Source organism: Salvelinus alpinus, chromosome 19 (genome assembly GCF_045679555.1).
Source record: "Salvelinus alpinus chromosome 19, SLU_Salpinus.1, whole genome shotgun sequence".
Taxonomy (NCBI): Eukaryota; Metazoa; Chordata; class Actinopteri; order Salmoniformes; family Salmonidae; genus Salvelinus; species Salvelinus alpinus.
Window position 1 is genome coordinate 31,923,069 of NC_092104.1, and position 14,916 is coordinate 31,937,984.

A 14,916-nucleotide genomic window follows, 5' to 3' on the forward strand; every position below is an offset into this window, starting at 1 on the left:
CATATTGATGGGAGTGGTTGTTAAAAGTAGTAGTAGATGTGATCTTATGCCAGGCAGAGGGAGAGTGGAAGCAGTGAATGGTCAAGATGGGTTATCAAGAAAAGGTGTAATTTAGTCTTTAAAAAAACTCATACCCATTTTAAATAATTTCAATACAAACAGAATCTCCACAAATTCATTTTAATGTTAATTAAGCTATTCTGCTATGAATAATGTAATTTCAGACAATATTTTTAAGGCACAGTTTTGTTCAGATAAATGTTCTGTAAATTATCCTATTTACAGCAGAGTATTGGACTCACAGTTGTAACAATCACATTGCCCACAAATTACCTTGTGTGTGTGATATATATAAGGTCACACTTTTTAAAATTCCTTAACCAAAGGTAAATGAATTGTTTAACAGCAATATCAAAAATATGATAACATGTAACTCCAAATCTATGGCATGCCAAACTGTTTTCAGTGGATATCTGGGAGGGAAAAAAATGTACTCAAAAATTAAGTTAGTGTAAAAAAAGTAGCATCAGGTAGTCTATATACTTGGGAGCAGAGCACTTGATGGGTTTTTTGATGTTGGTGCCATCGGCCCAGTGGTATTCATACCTTGAGAGAGGTAGAGATGGACCAATTGCGAGATGGAATGAGAATTTTAGTTTAGTTTTAATAATGTGAAATTCTGGCTTTCTCTGAATGTTTTTGGCACAATTCATCATCACTGTTTGTTGGACAGTCACACATGGCTAGAAGAGGGCATCTTCTATAAAAAGGTTGTCCTATTAGACACAGAGCATTTAACCAGTGCACAGATTTACTTTCTGTTCTTAGAAGAGGAGATTTACCATAGATGATTAGTACAGAGTATACTAGAGTAAGATTCAGGAGCTGGAAAAGAGCATAAGAGACTAGCGGAGGCGGAGGTGTTGCTAACATTTACGATAGCAAATTTCAATTTACAAAAAAAAACTTTTCGTCTTTTGAGCTTCTAGTCATGAAATCTATGCAGCCTACTCAATCACTTTTTATAGCTCCTGTTTAAGGGCCTCCTGGGCCATATACAGCATTTCTCACTGAGTTCATATCGGACCTTGTAGTCATGGCAGATAATATTCAATTTTTTTGGTGACTTTAATATTCACATGGAAAAGTCCACAGACCCACTACAAAAGGCTTTCGGAGCCATCGACTCAGTGGGTTTTGTCAAACATGTCTCCGGACCTACTCACTGCCACACTCTGGACCTAGTTTTGTCCCATGGAACAAATGTTGTGGATCTTAATGTTTTTCCTGATAATCCTGGACTATCGGACCACAATTTTATTACGTTGCAATCGCAACAAATAATCTGCTCAGACCCCAACCAAGGATCATCAAAAGTCGTGCTATAAATTCTCGGACAACCCAAAGATTCCTAGATGCCCTTCCAGACTCCCTCCACCTACCCAAGGACGTCAAAAATCAGTTAACCACCTGAGGAACTCAATTTAACCTTGCATAATACCCTAGATGCAGTCGCACCCCTAAAAACAAAAAACATTTGTCATAACAAACTAGCTCCCTGGTATACAGAAAATACCCGAGCTCTGAAGCAAGATTCCAAAAAATTGGAACGGAAATGGCACTACACCAAACTGGAAGTCTTCCGACTAGCTTGGAAAGACAGTACCGTGCAGTATCGAAGAGCCCTCACTGCTGCTCGACCATCCTATTTTCCCAACTTAATTGAGGAAAATAAGAAGAAGCCAACATTTATTTTTGATACTGTCGCAAAGCTAACTAAAAAGCAGCATTCCCCAAGAGAGGATGGCTTTCACTTCAGCAGTGATAAATTCATGAACTTCCTTGAGGAAAAGATCATGATCATTAGAAAGCAAATTACAGACTCCTCTTTAAATCTGCATATTCCTCCAAAAGCTCAGTTGTCCTGAGCCTGCACAACTCTGCCAGGACCTAGGATCAAGGACACTCAAGTGTTTAAGTACTCTCTCTCTTGACACAATGATGAAAATAATCATGGCCTCTAAACCTTCAAGAGCTGCTTCCTGTGCTTGGCCCGCCTATGTTGAACATAATAAAACGGCACTCTATCCACCGGATGTGTACCAAACGTGGCAGTAGCAAAGCCTCTCTTGCGAAAGCCAAACCTTGACCCAGAAAATATAAAAAACTATTGGCCTATATCGAATCTCCCATTCCTCTCCAAAAAATGTTTAAAGCTGTTGCGCAGCAACTCACTGCCTTCCTGAAGACAAATATATACGAAATGCTTCAGTCTGGTTTTAGACCCCATCATAGCACTGAGACTGCACTTGTGAAGGTGGTAAATTACCTTTTAATGGCGTCAGACCGAAGCTCTGCATCTGTCTTCGTGCTCCTAGACCTTAGTGCTGCTTTTGATACTGTCGATCACCAAATCTTTGGAGAGATTGGAAACCCAAATTGGTCTACACGGACAAGTTCTGGACTGGTTTAGATCTTATCTGTCGGAAAGATATCAGTTTGTCTCTGTGGATGGTTTGTCCTCTGACAAATCAACTGTACATTTCGGTTTTCCTCAAGGCTCCGTTTTAGGACCACTATTATTTTCACTATATTTTACCTCTGTTTCTGAATGACATCACCAAATGTTAACTTTCACTGCTATGCGGATGACACACAGCTGTACATTTCAATGAAACATGGTGAAGCCCCAAAATTTCCCTCGCTGGAAGCCTGTGTTTCAGACATAAGGAAGTGGATGGCCGCAAACTTTCTACTTTTAAACTCGGACAAAACAGAGATGCTTGTTCTAGGTCCCAAGAAACAAAGAGATCTTCTGTTGAATCTGACAATTAATCTTGATGGTTGTACAGTCGTCTCAAATAAAACTGTGAAGGACCTCGGCGTTACTCTGGACCCTGATCTCTCTTTTGACGAACATATCAAGACTGTTTCAAGGACAGCTTTTTTCCATCTACGTAACATTGAACAAATCTGAAACTTTCTGTCCAAAATTGATGCAGAAAAATGTATCCATGCTTTTGTCACTTCTAGATTAGACTACTGCAATGGTCTACTTTCCGGCTACCCGAATAAAGCACTAAATCTCCAGTTAGTGCTAAACACGGCTGCTAGAATCTTGACTAGAACCAAAAAATTTGATTATATTACTCCAGTGCTAGCCTCTACACTGGCTTCCTGTTAAGGCAAGGGCTGATTTCAAGGTTTTACTGCTAACCTACAAAGCATTAAATGGGCTTGCTCCTACCCATCTTTCCGATTTGGTCCTACCGTACATACCTACATGCACACTACGGTCACAAGACGCAGGCCTCCTTACTGTCCCTAGAATTTCTAAGCAAACAGCTGGAGGCTGGGCTTTCTCCTATAGAGCTCCATTTTTATGGAATGGTCTGCCTACCCATGTGAGCGACGCAGACTCGGTCTCAACCTTTAAGTCTTTACTGAAGACTCATCTCTTCAGTAGGTCCTATGATTGAGCGTAGTCTGGCCCAGGAGTGTGAAGGTGAACGGAAAGGCACTGGAGCAACGAACCGCCCTTGCTGTCTCTGCCTGGCCGGTTCCCCTCTCTCCACTGGGATTCTCTGCCTCTAACCCTATTACAGGGGCTGAGTCACTGGCGCTCTTCCATGCCGTCCCTAGGAGGGGTGCGTCACTGAGTGTGTTGAGTCACTGACGTGATCTTCCTGTCCGGGTTGGCGCCCCCCTCGGGCTTGTGCGGTGGAGGAGATCTTCGTGGGCTATATGGTGGTTGAAGATATCCCTCTAGTGGTGTGGGGGCTGTGCTTTGGCAAAGTGGTTGGGGTTATATCCTGCCTGGTTGGCACTGTCCGGGGGTATCGTCGGACGGGGCCACAGTGTCTCCCGACCCCTCCTGTCTCAGCCTCCAGTATTTATGCTGCAGTAGTGTGTGTCGGGGGGCTCGGGTCAGTCTGTTATATCTGGAGTATTTCTCCTGTCTTATCCGGTGTCCTGTGTGAATTTAAGTATGCTCTCTCTAATTGTCTCTTTTTCTCTCTCTCGGAGGACCTGAGCCCTAGGACCATGCCTTAGGACTACCTGGCCTGAACTCCTTGCTGTCCAAAATCCACCTGGCCGTGCTGCTGCTCCAGTTTCAACTGTTCTGCCTGCGGCTATGGAACCCTGACCTGTTCACCGGATGTGCTACCTGTCCCAGTCAACTCTCTAGAGACAGCAGGAGCGGTAGAGATACTCTGAATGATCGGCTATGAGAAGTCAACTGACATTTACTCCTGAGGTGCTGACCCTCTACAACCACTGTGATTATTATTATTTGACCCTGGTCATTTGACCTATGAACATTTTAAAATCTTGGCCATGTACTGTTATAATCTCCACCCGGCACAGCCAGAAGAGGACTGGCCAACCCTCATAGCCTGGTTCCTCTCTAGGTTTTGGCCTTTCTAGGGAGTTTTTCCTAACCACCGTGCTTCTATACCTGCATTGCTTGCTGTTTGGGGTTTTAGGCTGGGTTTCTGTACAGCACTTTGACATCAGCTGATGTAAGAAGGGCTTTATAAATGCATTTGATTGACTAAATTTGATTGACTAGCGGTCTAACACTACAGTGACCTTGAGACCGAAAATAGAACAAGAAGGAACTCTGAGGAAGTGCCAAAACTATACAGAAAAAAATATAAAATGCAACATGTAAAGTGTTTCACAAGCTGAAATAAAATAACCTAGAAAAACGTTCATACGCACAAAAAGCTTATTTATCTCAAATGTTGTGTACAATTTTTTTTTTTACATCACTGTTAGTGAGCATTTCTCGTTTTCCAAGATAATCCATCCACCTGACAATTGTGGCATATCAAGAAGCTGATTAAACAGCATGATCATTACACAGGTGCATCTTGTGCTGGGGACAATTAAAGGCCACACAAATTTGGTTGTCAGACAACACAATGCCACAGATGTCTCAAGTTGAGAGAGCATGCAATTGGCATGATGACTGCAGGAATGCCCACCAGAGCTGTTAACAGAGAATTGAATGCACAGAGATTCCATGACGAGATCCTGAGATCCGCCGCCATCTCATGTTTCAGCATGACAATGCATGGCCACATGTTGCAAAGATCTATCTGTACACAATTCCTGAAAACTGAAAATAACCCAGTTCTTCCACAGCCTGCACACTCAGACATGTCACCCATTGAGCATGTTTGGGATGCTCTGGATCGACGTGTACGACAGCGTGTTCCAGGTCCAGGGAATATCCAGTAACTTCGTACAGCCATTGAAGAGGAGTGGGACATCATTCCACAGGCACCAACCAATGGCCTGATCAACTCTATGCGAAGGAGAAGCTGCATAAGGCAAATGGTGGTTGTATAAGGAAAATGGCAGTCACACCAGATACTGACTGGTTTTCTGATCCACACCCCTACCCTTTTTTCTTAATTTTTTTTTATTTGTGACCAAGATGCACATCTGTATTCCCAGTGATGTGAAATCCATAGACTAGGGCCTAAAGAATTTCTTTCAATTGACTGATTTCCTTATATGAAGTGTAACGCAGTAAAATATTTGAAAGTGTTGCGTTTGTCATTTTTTAGCTGACAAGAATCAATTGACAAAGTGTCTCAGAGAACAAAGTGTCTCAGAGAAGGACTGATGAACTAGGCTTCATCTTCCCCTTTAAATCATAATGAATAAGATTATATAATCAGGTCAGCACTCCTGTGAGACGATTTGTGAATATGGGCACAGAAAACTCCAGAAATGATTTGTTATGTACTGCATTAACACTAAAAACATGAAGTGAAACTAACGCAAGGAACAAAAGTTTAAAACTAGGTATCAAAATGTAACATTTGTGTGTGTGTGTGGGGGAAGTCAGGCCTGGGCTGACCATAGCAGTGGCATGTAAATAACTAACATATTCATGTTTAAGTGGAACTGACAGCGTTTTAGCAACATGAAATCGTATTATGATAATATACACCCCCAGGAAGAATATTACAGCTTTTACATTCTGACAAGCAAGCACTTAAATATGGTCATTTTCACACATTCATAGAATGTTTGGGAATGACGTTGAGTAAGGCATGTGAAAATTCTATAGCAATATAGTGGGAAAGCGGCTATGCGTTCGGACAATTAATAAACACTGCAGCAAATAAAACATGTCTTGTCCAGGACAGGAGTATACACAGACCGGTGCGCCATAGCCAATCAGAGATACAATAGGGCTATATGCAAATAAGCCATTTACCACACGGGCCTGCCATCATTCACTTTTAACTGGATCGTGGGTTTACAGGCAGTAGCAACAGTGCGACTTTATTATTTTTTATTTTTTTAATGGCCAAAAAGCCAAACTACACCTGAATGGATTTCTGCAAATATATCTTACATTTGGAAACTTTACAGTCCTATTGATCAAACCACCATGAAAAGGTAGGCTCCCTCAGTTGCCTATACATCAACAATATCAACTAATGTTAGCAAGACCGATATGATCTAAAATCTAAACGAGGAAACAGTAGATAAACCCTCACTTTTTCAGCTTGTAGTTGGCGGTCAAAATTGCACTGATAAACGATGGGGAATAGTAGCCTGCTCGCCCGCCAATGCATGCTTGTCCCAAGCCACGTTTTGACGACTGAATGGGAACTTGCCTGTCCGCCCATTTGACGATGCTAAATACATTTGATTGACAACTAAGAGCTATGCTAAACTGTGGATGACAGTCGTTTAAGTTCAGCCTAGCTAGCAAGCAAAGTGATTCACATTTCTTGCTAGCTAACCAAATGACACCATGTCTTGCCTAGCCACAGAAAAACAATATGGGGGACAAAGTTGGCCACTCACCCAATGTCATCATCCTAACCAGCAGCTACACTACATTAACAAAAGTATGTGGACACCTGCTTGTCGAACATCATATTCCAAAATCATGGTCATTAATATGGAGTTGGTCCCCCCTTTGCAGCTATAATAGCCTACACTCTAGTGGGACAGCTTTCCACTAGATGTTAGAACATTGCTGGGGTGACTTGCTTCCATTCAGCAATGAGCATTAGTGAGGTCAGGCACTGATTGACGATGTCGTACCCACAGCAACGATTAAACGATTAAAACATTCCCAAACCAGAAACCGTGGATTGATGGCAGCATTCGCGTGAAACTGAAAGCGCGAACCACTGCTTTTAACCAGGGCAAGGTGACCGGAAACATGACCGAATACAAACAGTGTAGCTATTCCCTCCGCAAGGCAATCAAACAAGCTAAGTGCCAGTATAGAGACAAAGTAGTCACAATTCAACAGCTCAGACACAAGAGGTATGTGGCAGGGTCTACAGTCAATCACGGATTACAAAAAGAAAACCAGCCCTGTCGCGGACCAGGATGTCTTGCTCCCAGACAGACTAAATAACTTTTTTTCTTGCTTTGAGGACAATACCGTGCCACTGACACGGCCCGCTACCAAAACCTGCGGGCTCTCCTTCACTGCAGCCGAGGTGAGTAAAACATTTAAACGTGTTAACCCTCGCAAGGCTGCAGGCCCAGACGGCATTCCCAGCCGCGTCCTCAGAGCATGCGCAGACCAGCTGGCTGGTGTGTTTAAGGACATATTCAATCAATCCTTATCCCAGTCTGCTGTTCCCACATGCTTCAAGAGGGCCACCATTGTTCCTGATCCCAAGAAAGCTAAGGTAACTGAGCTAAACGACTACCGCCCCGTAGCACTCACTTCCGTCATCATGAAGTGCTTTGAGAGACTAGTCAAGGACCATATCACCTCCACCCTACCTGACACCCTAGACCCACTCCAATTTGCTTACCGACCCAATAGGTCCACAGACGACGCAATCGCAACCACACTGCCCTAACCCATCTGGACAAGAGGAATACCTATGTGAGAATGCTGTTCATCGACTACAGCTCAGCATTTAACACCATAGTACCCTCCAAACTCGGCATCAAGCTCGAGACTCTGGGTCTCGACCCCGCCCTGTGCAACTGGGTCCTGGACTTCCTGACGGGCCGCCCCCAGGTGGTGAGGGTAGGTAACAACATCTCCACGCCGCTGATCCTCAACACTGGGGCCCCACAAGGGTGCATTCTGAGCCCTCTCCTGTACTCCCTGTTCACCCACGACTGCGTGGCCATGCACGCCTCCAACTCAATCATCAAGTTTGCGGACGACACTACAGTGGTAGGCTTGATTACCAATAACGACGAGACGGCCTACAGGGAGGAGGTGAGGGCCCTCGGAGTGTGGTGTCAGGAAAATAACCTCACACTCAACGTCAACAAAACAAAGGAGATGATTGTGAACTTCAGGAAACAGCAGAGGGAATACCCCCCTATCCACATCGACGGGACAGTAGTGGAGAAGGTGGAAAGTTTTAAGTTCCTCGGTGTACACATCACGGACAAACTGAATTGGTCCACCCACACAGACAGCGTTGTGAAGAAGGCGCAGCAGCACCTCTTCAACCTCAGGAGGCTGAAGAAATTCGGCTTGTCACCAAAAGCACTCACAAACTTCTACAGATGCACAATCGAGAGCATCCTGTCGGGGTGTATCACCGCCTGGTACGGCAACTGCTCCGCCCACAACCGTAAGGCTCTCCAGAGGGTAGTGAGGTCTGCACAACGCATCACCGGGGGCAAACTACCTGCCCTCCAGGACACCTACACCACCCGAGGTCACAGGAAGGCCATAAAGATCATCAAGGACAACCACCACCCGAGCCACTGCCTGTTCACCCCGCTATCATCCAGAAGGCGAGGTCAGTACAGGTGCATCAAAGCAGGGACCGAGAGACTGAAAAACAGCTTCTATCTAAAGGCCATCAGACTGTTAAACAGCCACCACTAACATTTAGTGGCCCCTGCCAACATACTGACTCAACTCCAGCCACTTTAATAATGGGAATTGATGGAAATTATGTAAAAATGTATTACTAGCCACTTTAAACAATGCCACTTAATATAATGTTTACATACCCTACATTACTCATCTCATATGTATATACTGTACTCTATACCATCTACTGCATCTTGCCTATGCCGTTCTGTACCATCACTCATTTATATATCTTTATGTACATATTCTTTATCCCTTTACACTTGTGTGTATAAGGTAGTAGTTGTGGAATTGTTAGGTTAGATTACTTGTTGGTTATTACTGCATTGTCGGAACTAGAAGCACAAGCATTTCGCTACACTCGTATTAACATCTGCTAACCATGTGTATGTGACAAATAAAATTTGATTTGATGTTGGGCGATTAGGCTTGGCTTGCAGTCGGCGTTCCAATTCATCCCAAAGGTGTTCGATGGGGTTGAGGTCAGGGCTCTGTGCAGGCCAGACAAATTCTTCCACACCGATCGACAAACCATTTCTGTATGGATCTCCCTTTGTGCACTGGTGCATTGCTGAAATAGTGAAGGCCTTCCCCAAACTGTTGCCACAAAGTTGGAAGCACAGAATCATGTAAAATGTAATTGTATACTGTAGCGTTAAGATTCCCCTTCACTGTAACTAAAGGGCCTAGCACGAACCATGAAAAACAGCCCCAGACTATTATTCCTCCTCCACCAAACTTTACAGTTGGCACTATGCATTGTGGAAGGTAGCGTTATCCTGGCATCCACCAAACCCAGATTTGTCCGTCGGACTGGCAGATGGTGAAGCGTGACTCATCACTACACAGAACGCTTTTCCCCTGCTCCAGAGACCAATGGTGGCAAGCTTTACACCACTCCAGCCGACGCATGCTGATCTTAGGCTTGCCACGTTGAAAGTCACTGAGCGCTTCAGTAAAGCCAATCGACTGCCAATGTTTGTCTATGGAGATTGCATGGCTGTGTCCTCAATTTTATACACCTGTCAGCAAAGGGTGTGGGTGACATAGCCGAGTCCACTAATTTGAAAGGGTGGCCACATAGTTAGCTACACGATATGTACAAAAGTATCTAACGTTAGGCTAAATACATAGCTACCTAAATAGATAAGCTAGCCTATTAGCCACGTTATGACTGACTTGTGATAATTTCCCTTGGTAGTTTGATCATGTTGGCATTCCCAGCCTTAGTTACAGTCGTCCGCTTTTGTCCAAAATAGAGTCATTGACACTGAAACAGGGCATCCCGAATGGCTGGAGGAAGCAAACAATGTACCAGGTCAGCTGTGATTTACAACCTGGTAGCAATATTTGTTGGACTACAAACATGCATTGGTTTATTAAATGAATCCATGCATTGAACTGCATCCATCTATTCTGCCAACAATGCCTTACTCTGTCATTTTGAGTCATATAACTTAATTTTTAAAACCTCTTATAAAGTTGGTTTTGTAGCATGAACTGGGAATTTTATATTTTGACTGATATGATTGTCTGTTTCATATCTGCAAAGTAGTTTAATTTTGTTTAAGTGGAACAGCATTATCACTCTTCAGGTCATTTCAGAGAATACTACAAATTAAAAATAGGGAACATGCATGGAATGTGTCTATCTGATGAAGGTTCTTAAGCCAAAAGTTGGTCAAATTCATCCACAGCAAAAAGGTGTGTGTGGAAATCCCATTTCCATTTGAATAGTCTGTCTCCCTGCCCATCTTACCTGGGCCCTGCAGACATCACAGAGCAGCTGGTCTCAGTGCAGAACTCAGTAATGGTGCCGTAGAGCATGTTGATCTGATTGAAGAAGTCCACAGCTGAAACGGAGAACAGACCCTTATTCTAATATTGATTAAATAGTTCCCCCCCCCTCAATATCCCATAATGACAAAGTAAAAACAGGTTTAGAAATGTTTGCAAATGTATTCAAAACAAACTGAAATATCACATTTACATAAGTATTCCGACCTTTTACTCTGTTGAAGCACCTTTGGCAGCGATTACAGCCTCGAGTCTTCCTTGGTATGACGCTACAAGTTTGACATGTTTCTCCCATTCTTCTCTGCTGATCCTCTCAAGCTCTGTAAGGTTGGATGGGGAGCATTGCTGCACAGCTATTTTCAGGTCTCTTCAGGGCTGTTCGATCGGGTTCAAGTCCAGGCTCTGGCTGGGCCACTCAAGGATATTCAGAGACTTGTCCCAAAGCCACTCCTGCGTTGTCTTGGCTGTGTGCTTAGGGTCGTTGTCCTGTTGGAAGGTCACCCCAGACTGAGGTTCTGAGCGCTCTGGAGCAGGTTTTCATCAAGGATCTCTGTACTTTGCGCCGTTAATCTCTTCCTCGATCCTGACTAGTCTCCCAGTCCCTGCCACTGAAAAACATCCCCACAGCATGATGCTGCCACCACCATGCTTCACCGTAGGGATGGTGCCAGGTTTCCTCCAGACCTGACGCTTGGCATTCAGGCCAAAGAGTTCAATCTTGGTTTCATCAGACCAGAGAATTATTTTTTCATGGTCAGAGTCTTTAAGTGCATTTTGGCAAACTCCAAGCGGGCTGTCATGTGCCGTTTACTGAGGAGTGGCGTTCCGTCTGGCCACTCCACCATAAAGGCCTGATTGGTGGAGTGCTGCAGAGATGGTTGTCCTTCTCAAAGGTTCTCCCATCTCCACAGAGGAACTCTGGAGCTCTGTCAAGAGTGACCGTTGGGTTCTTGGTCACCTCCCTGACCAAGGCCCTTCTCCCCCGATTGTGGAGTTTGGCCGGGCGGCCAGCTCTAGGAAGAGTCTTGGTGGTTCCAAACTTCTTCCTTTTAAGAATGATGGAGGCCACTGTGTTCTTGGGGACCTTCAATGCTGCAGAACTGTTTTGGTACCCTTCCCCAGATCTATCCCTCGACACAATCCTGTCTCTGAGCTCAACTGACAATTCCTTCGACCTCATGGCTTGGTTTTTGCTCTGACATGCACTGTCAACTGTGGGACCTTATGTAGACAGAAGTGTGCCTTTCCAAATCATGTCCAATCAATTGAAATTTACCACAGGTGGACAGTTACGGAAACATCTCAAGGATGACCAGTGGAAACAGGATGCGCCTGAGCTCAATTTCTAGTCTTACATTAAAGCGTCTGAATACTTTTATATTAAAAGAATTATACATTTTCAAACATTTCTAAACCTGTTTTCACTTTATCGTTATGTGGTATTGTGTATGTAGATTTATGAAGGGGAGAGAAAAAACAATTTCAACATAACAAAATGTGGAAAAAGTGAACTGCATACTTTTCCGAATGCGTGCGCACACACCCACCCACACTTGTGGTCAAATATATTGGCACCCTTGTACTTTTTTCAAGTAAGTCACTACATTCCCTAAAAATATTCTCCTGCTGGAAGACCCATGACCTAAGGAGACCCAGCTTTCCGACACTGGGTCAAACATTGCGCTCCAAAATGCCTTGGTATTCTCCTGATTTCATGATGCCATGTACACATTCAAGGCACCCAGTGCCAGAGGCAGCAAAGCAACTCGAAAACATCCCTGAACCTCCATGTTTGACTGTAGAGAAGGTGTTTTTTTTCTACAAAGGCTTCATTTTGTTTTCTGTAAAACATACATATGGTGTTCTTTAACAAAATACTCTAATCTGTCCACAGGACATACTCCCAGAAGGATTTTGGCATTTCCAGGTGTGTTTTGGCAAATTGCAGTCGGGCTTTCTTATGTCTCTTTCTCCCCACTGCTGAGAAAGAGACATAAGAAAGCCTGACGGCAATTTGCCAACACACCTGGAAATGCCAAAATCCTTCTGGGAGAATGTCCTGTGGACAGATGGATCTCCTACCATATAATCCCCTTTCATTGAGTTGGCAACGGATGGTGCGAGATGAAACTGTGATACCTTGTTTCTGATAGTCAGCTTGAATCTGTGTGGCAGTTGATCGAGGTGCTTTCTCCACCATTCTAACAATCCTTCGCTACAATCATCCATCAAGTTCTCTTGCGGCCAAATCCATAGAGGTTGGCTCCTGTGGCATGGGCCTTAAACATCTTGATGACATTGCGTACAGTGGAAACAAAAAACATCAAGGTCTGTGAAGACGGACTTGTAGCCTCGAGATTGTCCATGCTTGGCTACAATCTTGCGTATGACTGACCTCAGATAATTATCTGGTTTCTTTCATTTCTCCATGTTCATTGAGGTACACACATCAACAAGAGGAGAATGAGTCCTTTTCTCTATTCAAACTCATTGAATGAGGGATTTTTATATTGCAGGCACCTGCAACTCACCAGAGGTGAGTTCAATTCCAAAGTAAAGGTGAATCACCTGCTTGAAATCGAATTATTTCTGACTACTTCTGCCAATAATATTGTCCGGGACATTTTAGGATTTCTTTGTGGAATAAGGTAAGATTTAGTAAATTATTCAGATTTTGGGAGTTTTGTTCAACTGCAAACCAAAGACATACATATGTGGATACCAAAATATTTTTTCATTTAACCAGTTTTCTGGAAGGAATTGTGCATTATTTGAGTCATTTAGCAGACGCGCTTATCCAGAGCGACTTATAGGAGCGATTAGGGTTAAGTGCCTTGCTCAAGGGCACCAACAGATTCAAACCAGCGACCTTTCGGTTACTGAACCAACGCTCTTAACCACTAGGCTACTAGACTGTGCAGTCACCTGTGAAACCTAAAGGCTGTCATTAAGAACAGGTGTCAATTCAATCTTCTGTGCTCCCCTCCTTCAATCACCCTTTACTCACTGTTAACAGCAATCCACTCATTGAGATCTTCCCCCTCTGGCAGCATGACAGCCTGCCTCAGGTTCCCACTCCCCAGCGTTGCCTCTGCATGCTTCAACAACTCGTATTGGTGGGAGCCCTCTGGGATGTTCTTCTTCGGCTTGAAGGTCTTAGACGAGCGACTGCCACTGGATCAATGGAGGAGAGGGAGTTCGAGTCAAACTGATGTTCCACGTTTGAGCTATTAGTGATGAGTAGATGTGTTCACTGCTCAGATATGAAGTCATACTAGTCTGAGAGTCTTCCTGTTAAACACTGTCCTCTAATCAGCAGACAGCAACAAAACAGGAAGGAACCCATGCTATATATAATCGTTTGCTAGTTAACTTGTTCACTAACGTTAGTTGTCGACATGCTAAAAATGCGTCAATGAGCAGTTCCCATGATGAGTGACACCTAACTTAAACTAGCTATAACGTGACATGATCGTGTTATTTAGCTAACTAACGTTAGCTCATCTAGCTAGCTGGGTAACGTTAGTCACATTTAGCTAACTATATTAAACGTAAGACAAAAGTTACAGCGACAGCTATGACAATCTGTGGTTACATCATGACTAATGAGTATATCTGTCTGCATCTAAAGTTATGCAAAAACATAACTAGCTAGCCAGTTAGGTAACGTTAGTTAACTACGAGTAAAAACGTGACATATAACTAGCTTTACTTACAATAGGAAGCTCATCGTTAACTTAGTTTCGGTCGAAAAACAAAGACAAATGCAGACCAAAGAATATCGAAGCTCAAAAGAAAACTGTCGTGTCGAACGTTTCACTGGTTGTTTGGTGAATATACAGCCTTTCTAGCTTCCCTGGTGAAAAGTCTCCGAACTTTCTAACCCTTCTCACACTTGTCAGTGTGTAGTCGTACCCTGAAGAAATACTATTTTGACGTAGATAGTTAGCGCAACATTTTGCTGACATGTACGTTTGTCGCCCTCATATGGACTCTCATGGAAATTATTTCAGTAATTGTTGTAATATGGATGGTTCAGCAGTATTTATACGGTCCTTACAATGCTTGTTTCTTGGGACGTTCAAACTCTGAGGTTACACAATTTAAGTTGAAATTGCTTAGGTTTTTATGTGGGGACGTCACAATGATTTCGGATAGCACTAGCAGTATTGATACGCAATTACACATCATGCCATACGCATTTATAAAAAATATTTAAGTGTCAGAGAATTCATGACTTCCGGATGCACCTCCGTTTTTTTTATGCCAGAGGTACA

The 14,916-nt window shown here is 43.5% G+C and overlaps 1 protein-coding gene across 1 annotated transcript; it reads right to left on the reverse strand.

The window, feature by feature from the left end:
• Nucleotides 1-166: 166 nt before the first annotated feature.
• On the reverse strand, nucleotides 167-14,887 carry mob1a (MOB kinase activator 1A). The gene is made up of 4 exons (XM_071353063.1): nucleotides 14,356-14,887; nucleotides 13,647-13,813; nucleotides 10,602-10,695; nucleotides 167-606 (listed from the first exon to the last, which is right to left on the reverse strand). Exons 1-4 carry the CDS (start codon nucleotides 14,367-14,369, stop codon nucleotides 507-509), a joined length of 375 nt encoding a protein of 124 aa, XP_071209164.1. The 5' UTR covers nucleotides 14,370-14,887; the 3' UTR covers nucleotides 167-506.
• Nucleotides 14,888-14,916: the final 29 nt, after the last annotated feature.

What these genes read in the sequence shown, in the direction of transcription:
- mob1a (XM_071353063.1), bottom strand. An exon ending in TGAGTGGATTGCTGTTAACA is followed by an intron (nt 10,696 to 13,646) that starts GTGAGTAAAGGG and finishes TCTCCGTTTCAG; the next exon opens with CTGTGGACTTCTTCAATCAG. An exon ending in GTGATGTCTGCAGGGCCCAG is followed by an intron (nt 607 to 10,601) that starts GTAAGATGGGCA and finishes ACCTCTCTCAAG; the next exon opens with GTATGAATACCACTGGGCCG.